The sequence below is a fragment of the Rhagoletis zephyria genome, unplaced genomic scaffold, assembly GCF_001687245.7.
Source record: "Rhagoletis zephyria isolate East Lansing unplaced genomic scaffold, Rhagoletis_zephyria_1.1 Rzeph_scaffold_07685, whole genome shotgun sequence".
NCBI lineage: Eukaryota > Metazoa > Arthropoda > Insecta > Diptera > Tephritidae > Rhagoletis > Rhagoletis zephyria.
In genome coordinates this window covers 1-8,166 of record NW_016164767.1, presented here as the reverse complement: position 1 = coordinate 8,166, position 8,166 = coordinate 1, and the positions used below count along the sequence as shown (strand labels likewise).

The 8,166-nt window shown below is 37.7% G+C and overlaps 2 protein-coding genes across 2 annotated transcripts; one reads left to right on the top strand and one right to left on the bottom strand.

The window, feature by feature from the left end:
- The first annotated feature begins 3,319 nt into the window (after positions 1 to 3,319).
- On the top strand, positions 3,320 to 3,931 carry LOC108374404 (ER membrane protein complex subunit 6-like). The gene is made up of 2 exons (XM_017630387.1): positions 3,320 to 3,546; positions 3,611 to 3,931. The coding sequence occupies exons 1-2, from the start codon at positions 3,420 to 3,422 to the stop codon at positions 3,817 to 3,819; spliced, it is 336 nt and encodes a 111-aa protein (XP_017485876.1). The 5' UTR covers positions 3,320 to 3,419; the 3' UTR covers positions 3,820 to 3,931.
- On the bottom strand, positions 3,843 to 5,197 carry LOC108374403 (beta-1,4-galactosyltransferase 7). Its single transcript, XM_017630386.1, has 3 exons — positions 4,949 to 5,197; positions 4,287 to 4,878; positions 3,843 to 4,228 (listed from the first exon to the last, which is right to left on the bottom strand). The coding sequence occupies exons 1-3, from the start codon at positions 5,043 to 5,045 to the stop codon at positions 3,979 to 3,981; spliced, it is 939 nt and encodes a 312-aa protein (XP_017485875.1). The 5' UTR covers positions 5,046 to 5,197; the 3' UTR covers positions 3,843 to 3,978.
- Positions 5,198 to 8,166: the final 2,969 nt, after the last annotated feature.

Genomic DNA, 8,166 nt, shown 5'->3' with positions numbered 1-8,166 from the left:
TTTCTATACATTCAATGAAAAAAAAACTTTTTTAAAGAAACTAAAAGTAATGCGCAAGTGTATGTAACGTTATGTCGAAAGGCTGGCTTTAGTATAATGCGGCATTCGCAGCATACGATTGCGAATGACGCACTGGCGACGAGCAGTTCAAGAACTTTGGCAAATAAAAGTTCCGATACAAGCAAGCCAATATCCACCTTTTTAAGTCTCATAAACAATTCTTTATCGTTTAATTATACTAAGTCAGCCTTTCGACATAAGCTACTAAATATTCCATGCGAACACAGAAATATAAAAGTAATACTTAATTATAAAGAAAAAAGTAGCAGAAATAGAGGTGAAGTATCAGTAACTTTTAATGCGATTTTCAGTCACTTGAGCTTTAGCAGCGAATTTCCTTGCGGCAACTTTCCAAACGCACAGAAATGTTCGCTTTTTATTTTATTTAGTAGGTTAAAACGAAAAAAAAAACACACAATATATCAAAAATTGATATTATTATACATACAGACATGTAGAAATAACAAAAAAAAAAACTGAGAAAACGAAATAAATATAAACAGAGCGAATAGTTCTTAAATATATAAAAACACAATTTAGTTTTATCTACAATTATGTAAACGCATAAAACGCACGTGCATAGCTTATTGACAATTAAATAATAATAATAACAAATAAATGCACAACAACAATAGACCACTTATGATAAAAAAAACCCAAACTTAGATTTTATATAACAAAAATAGTGTAACATTTTAAAGTACGTACATATATAAATCAACATGCGTATGTATGTATGCACGTATGCATACTTATAAAAACTTGTATGTGAACAGCTCTTGGATTTCTCAAGCTAATACGTTCGTTTTTATATTTAAATATTTTTTAATCACTTTATTTGCCAATATGTATATGTAGTATATTCTGTACACTTCATACTTGTCAGACAAGAATTGGGCTTGAATCAATATTGAACATAAACTAAAATAAAACAAATCTAAAATATAAACAATTATATTCACGCGTGTTCACGCAATTGTAGATATTAAAATGCGTCATTAATTATTTCTGTTTTAGTTTTTTTTTTTCTTTTAGTGTTTTTATAAATCAGTTCTAGCTGTAACTAAATACGATAAGTAAAATATATTATAATAATTTTTTATATTTTGTTCCAAATAAAAGACGATAATAAATTATTGTATGAAATGTAAAAACTTTTGTTTTTCTTCAAACAAAAAAAGAAACAGGTATGCGAATCCAAAATTTGCAAAAACTCACAAGTTTCATAAACGGGAGATCTAATGGTTGTTTATATAGCAAAGCGCGAAACAGGAAAACTGCAAATTTAATTGTATAAGATTTTTTCAAATAATTTGCTAAGATCATGTGAAAAATTACTATTTTCTTACAATTCTGACCAATCGTTTCCTTTTTTTGATAAAGGAATGGTGTTAATATTTCTTGGCCGAGCTTAATCCAGTCGAAATAGGTAATTTTATTTTCACAAATGCTTACGGCAATTCATTCAGAGAAATACATCGATACAGGTTTCTTTGTAATTCCATTTTTAAATTTCATTGGAAGCATTCGGACCAGGGATGTTGCGAATGTGGAATTTTAGACATCCGCGGATGCGAATGCGGATACGAATATCTAACAGCTAACATCCGCGGATGCGAATGCGAATGCGGATGTCAAGTATTTTTAAGAAACAATTAGAATCTAGCATAATGGCGAGGCCAAACCAGATGTGTCAGGTTTTTCCAAAGTTTTTAAAAAGAATTCTTCATTCTCATCACTTTGGCTGTTTCGAATTTAAGGAATCTGTAACTTCATCAACGTTTTTCGATGTAATTTCTGTAGTTAATTTTTAATACTTTCTTCTGCGACTGGTTTGAAAATTTAGTGCTTATAGCGAGCTAAATAGGTGGATATGAAAAATATATTATTATTTTCCAGGAATGAAAATTTTGAACAAAATTCTGTTTTCAAAGTCGTGGCTGCCAGCCGAATCCGATCATTGATTATTGCGAATGCGAATGTTGAAATTAATGCGGAAGTTCCGCGGTTGCGAATGCGAATGCGAATATTTGCAACAATCCTGATTCGAACCCATTTTAAAGTCCTTAAAGTTTTAGAAGTCTGAATCGTAATCCTCGTTATGGGCTGAGAAAGCGTCATAAAACAGCATATTTCCCTTCTTAGAAGGAGTCATATTGGACGCTTTTCTGAGTCTTAAATGCAAATATACTTTATAGCTCTGATTTTTAATAAACTTTTACTTCTACGTGAACTTTTTTACTTATGTTCAAGTCACAATTTATTACACCAAAAAGAGTAAGAAATGAGTCAGTCTGTTTGACTGGCCTCAGAATTTTATTTATAAAAAATTTACAAGTTTTCCTAATATCACATGATATTTTGTCTTAAATTTCAATAGAATTGTTGCTCATGTATACATGCATATTTATGAATATGGGCATATGCTACATAAATGCCCAAAGATGTCAGGTTCGTTTTATGAAAATTTTCTGGATATATAAAAATAAACTTCCTCTATATTGCTTGTGTAAGCAAATGCAAAGCCAACCGTGCCAAGTAATGTTAAAATTACTTATTTTAATGAAGTTTTAAAACAAACTTAAGCAATTTGCAATGAAAAGAGTGTCCACTGGACTTTGCGGGAGCTCAAAATTTGTTGTGATTGAAAGATAAGCTCATTTGCAGCACCACTTAACTATATATACTTATTTTGGTAAAATACAAGATTTCCATAGTTTTATTAGCTCTGTAATCTAATAAAACCGGGAGTGCTTCCGATGAAAACTGCCTTCAATCAGGTAATCTACTACCGAGTTCGTATTTTAGCAATAATACGTAAACAACACAAACAGCAAACAATTCCTTTTAGTGCATACATATATTATGTAAATAAATGCCTCGTTAAAAACATTTGTGCTTGATTAAATCTGCAATCTTATTCGTAATTTTAAGCGGAAATGTATATCTATTCCTCGCTTTCTTGTACTCGAATCTAAAATCGGAACTTAATCGACATACATCAACGGGCTGTGTTTAGTAAGCACACCGGCCGAAGTGAGTCGGCACAAGCAGTTTCGTTATGCGATAATTTATTCATTTATTTAGTTATTTATGCGATAATCGTTGAGCAGTACGCAAAATTATTAAAATGATAAGTTATATAATGCTGAACAGAGTTTAAATAAAAATTTAATTTTAAAACTAATAATCTCTGAAACCAACCTAACAAATTTCTTGCAATCGATTTCTTTCTAAAAATTTCATCGATTAAATAAATGATCGAATATTAAAACAGCTGTGCAGTGACATTTGCTTATTTTTCAATTAGCTATATCCCACTAGTTTGCTAATAATTTCTAGTAAATAATCCTTTAAATATGAGTAACAAATTAAATAACAAAGCGGGTGAGATTGTCGCTTATAGTGAAGCCGCCATACGCGGAAATATATCTGCCGTGGAGTACTGCCGCACTTCAATGGCTGCTTTGTCCGGATGCGCTGCCGGTAGGTGTTCATACAATTTATTTACTAAATTTGCACATATTTATAGCGAATAAATTAATTCTAGGCATTCTGGGGCTCAACGGTTTGCTTGGTTTCCTCTTCTATTTTGTGTCCGTCTTCGTATTGTGGCTCTTGGTTTTGGCGAAATCAGGTACTCAGTGGCGCAAATTTTTCATCAATCGTCAGAGTCTTTTGACTAATAACTTTATGGGCGGCCTATGCACTTATGTGCTCTTCTGGACATTCTTGTACGGCATGGTGCACGTATATTAAACTAAAATTATCTTTACCCATTTTTTCTGTAAAAGCTTATAACATTTTTTATTGAACTAAGGAACTATAGCATAGTACGTAAAATATTAAAATTAAGATACATAAAACCTAGACAAGAACTTTATTACTAGTTTATAGCACAGTCGATTTAAAAGCAAATCAAGTTGACACAGCAGAAGCAACTGCAGCATTACCAGAGCAGTCGCACCAAGGGGTGTCTGCCAAGTCGCATTCGAGCAAAATGTTTAAAACTGTTATGGAAATTCCATCGATAGACATTTCTTGTATTTTTGATATTTTATATTTCAGCGTATTAAGACCAGTTTGTCGGTCACGTTTTCTAGTTATCTCCTTCTGGTTATAACATTTCTGGGTGTCACGCTTGCGGTGATAGCGATTGTGTATATGACTGCAAGGGTACAAAAATATTAATAAACTATTGATCTTAAGATTTTTACAAAACATACGTAAATGTGTCATTTACACCAGTTTTAATATTTTCCGGCCGTGTGACTCTTAAACCTGCATCTCTAATGCGAACGTAAAACTCATCATCCTCTAAGCCCCATCCCCAGTACTTATTTGACATACCGTTGACTTGTTCGAAATGTTCACAACGCACAAGTAATATTCCACCGACAAACGTTTCATAGTGATACTTCGGGTGTAACTCAGGTGCAGCTATATGATGTGGACCCGCATCGCTGGGATATTTGTAAATCAATGCATCATTTATAGGCAATAAGTCTACATCATGCATGGCAATATAGTCGTAGACTTCACTCGTGAATCGGAAACCGACATTTATAAGGGAGGCACGATTAAAGCGGTATCGATCGATTTGATTAAGTAGAAAGATTTTGTGTTCAATGCCTTGTCGTTGAAGGAACTTTGTCATATGTGGCACGAATTGAAGTAACTCCTCGAAGCGATCTCGAAACGGCACTAGTACTGCTAATTTATGAATGGATTTCGGCGCAGATTCTTGAACACCAACAGGCACTTTATTGAGTTCTGAACTAGCCTTGGTACGTCCACGGCTCAGTGGACATATGCAATCTACAAAAAGAGCATGCTTGTGTAATTGCAAATTTAAATCAAATCCATGTATGTATGTATTTTGAATTACCTGAGCTCAGCGGCATAAAACTCAAAACCACTACTCCCCCCATGCAGAACGCCAGCCCACACACAAACAACCAGTTGATGGTTCCCATTGGTATCATTGTTGCTATGTTCTTCACTCCTTTCGTAAACGCTTAATAAATGGCTTAACTTTAAAATATTGCATTCTCAGTGATGAAAAGTCGAAGATATTCAAAACTTTATTAATTGAACCGAAAAAATGTATAGCGCTTACTTATATTAGCTATGGTTTAAAAATATATTTACATATTGAGGTTAAAATTAAACATTCGCCAGCTGATAATATGTTAGTGTTGCCAGAAAATTACTTTCGTAAGTTTTTTTTTAATGTTTGTGAGCCATGCTAGAGGTGCAATCCCATATTTCTCGGTCTAACTAGCAAAACTGTAAAAAAATAAAAATTCGCTAAAAGCGAGAGAGTTAAGCTGTCTTTACATGAGGCGATTCAACATTGCTCTGGAAAAATCGCTCGTTTAAATAGTGATTAAAAAATCGCTTCCTTCATAGTAGACAGCAAGTCAATTTTTGCATCCGATTATCGCCTGCCGAAAAATCGCCTCATGTAAAGGCAGCTCAACATTGAAGTGCATGGGATCGCTTTTTAGTAAAAAATGTTAACTTCTGTCAACTTCAACATAACCCCAAAATTTTAGTTGTAAATTTCTGCTTATTTTGTATGTAAACACACTCAGCTCACACAGTAAATAACCAAAAATATTTAAAATTCATAAGAATCCACTTAAACAAGTAATTAAATACTTTTCAACAGGAATTAGCGGAGTGTAATTTTCTTTTGGTTACAATTTGGTTGCCAAACACACTACAGCTGATCGTTTAACACATTTACCAGAATTTACCACCAACAAATTTTCCGACTAAATCTGGTAACTTCTGACAGAGAGAGGACTTACTTACTCTCTTTTTGGTCCTCTCAATGGTCAGAGAACCGAGTACGGGATCGATTTCCAGTAAAATCTGACTATTTCTGACTAGTCCGGACTCCTACGGGATCGCATCTTAGATAGAACTTCTTCTCGTTGTTGTTGTTGTAGTCCTACAACAACCCCGCCCTACTAGCGGTAACCCCAGTAAAATTGCAGCCTCTATGGGGTCTGTCCATAGGGACAGGGGCGTGAGTTGGATGGGGTTCAGGCGGCATGCGAAGAGATGCTGTGAATCATGGGGCGTCTCTCCTTATGCCGGGCATTCATTTAGCACATCTCCGTTTATTCTGCTCAGGTATGAGTTCAACTTGCTGTAGTAAACAGAACACAGTTGTGCTATTGTGGTCCGAGTCTCCCGAGGCAGACAAAGCTCTGCCTCCTCCACGTCTAGTAGTTGTGTGCCCAGAACGGCATTCACAGGTCGAGAGGCTATATAACTTGGGACTGAATCTCTGTGAATGCCGTTCACGGCCTGTCGACAAGCCGCGGGTCCAGCGATTGTTTGATGAACCTCTGGACATCGTCCGTCAGTTCGTAGAGATGCCTCCTGACGTGCCTGGGCGAGGGATCTTCTGCAGGCAGTTGTCTTTTGGGTAACCACATCTGTGTCTTCTGACTAGAAACTTTTTGCAGAGAATTGTGTTGTGCTCTTTAATGGGGAGCATATGGGCCTCGTCCTGCAGACGATGTTCTGGCAACATTAAAACGCATCGCGGTCCTGAGTGCCGTGTTTTGGCAGGTCTGCAGCTTCATCCACTACATGCTACTACCGGCGACTACACAGGCGTTTCATAGTTCAGAACGGGCCGGCCAATTGCCTTGTACATTGCTAGCCACGTTTCTATGGGCTGGTTTCTCCAACTCAACTTAACTTAGTTTAGCCATTTTTTGGACTTAAGTCAAAAGTTAGCCTAGGTTTTACACAGCTTATTCTTGACTTAGTCATGAAAATTGGCTTAACTAAGTTAAGTTGAGTTGGAGAAACCAGCCCTATGTCTTTGCCCCAGTTGCTGCCGGTTAACGACTTAAGGACCTTGTTGCGTCTTTGTACTTTGTTGACAATTGCGTTTGTATGCGCTGAGAGGGAGCGGTTACTCCGAGGATCTTCGGGTTGTTCACCGTTGCGATTGATTCGTCATCACGTGAATTCCCAGTTTTAGTCTGACCTGCTTATGTGTGTTGCTGAGGATTTTGTAGGGGAGAGGGTTAGGCTCCTAGCAGTGAAGAAGCGAGAAAGCTCGGAGAGGTAACCGTTTACTTTCGAGCACAAGTCATCAATTCCATCCCCAGACGCCATTATCAAACAATCGCAATCTGACGGTTAAGGGAGCTTGGAAATATAGTAGTTAAACAGTAATGGGAAAAGGACATCACCCTGTGGAACTCCCTGTTTTGTTTCTCTAGATTTTCTCGATTTTCCTCTAAACATTGCCGACGAGTGTTGGCCACTCAGATAATTCGCCGACTACCGTTTGAGTCTCTGTGGGAGAGATACCGCATATATGTCTTTTAGTAGCTTGGAGTGACTGACGGTATCAAACGCCTTTGACAGATCCCACGCTACTAGAATAGTTCTATCACAGGAGGGGTTGCAGTATAGGCCACGTGTATTTGCTCCCGGAAAAGGAGTGTTATCGGGCGATAAGACTCGCCTTTGTTGGCTGGTTTCCCTGGTTTGAGCAGCGGGACCACTCTCCCCGTCTTCCAGATGTCTGGAACGACGGGAGTAGCCATTTACAGATTGAGCGGGGTTTGTGACCGTGCAGCGCAAGACGGGCCCCCGAAATTCCTCGTCCAACCTCGCATGGAGCGCAGACCAACCAAGGCAGGTGTGGCACTTGACCGATGTCACATTACGGAATATTCTGGACTGAAACACCGTGCAGATTGTTTGAGGAACCAGGAGTTGTTGGCGGCGGCGTGTGGGTGGTATTGTGCCTGTGTCTGTTGTATGTCGTGGTTGTGGTGTGATCTATTGTGTTGTGGTGATGTGGTGTTTGTGTTGAACTGCTCAGGCGGACTGGGGTTTGCCGTGGAGGCAGTTCTGTTTGAGCAGGAGGGAGGCACAATTGATGTGGTCCACTGCCGATGAGTACGTAGGCCTGAGCAGACTCTGAGGTAACTCCACCCATTGCAATCGTTGCGCTTGACTGAGGTAGAGTTGTGGTGTAGTCGTCTCTGCATACACTGGAGGTGTAAGTTTCTGACCCAGGATTTGACTCGATGCCAGCCCTGAGCAGAAGAGTACGTAGCAGAT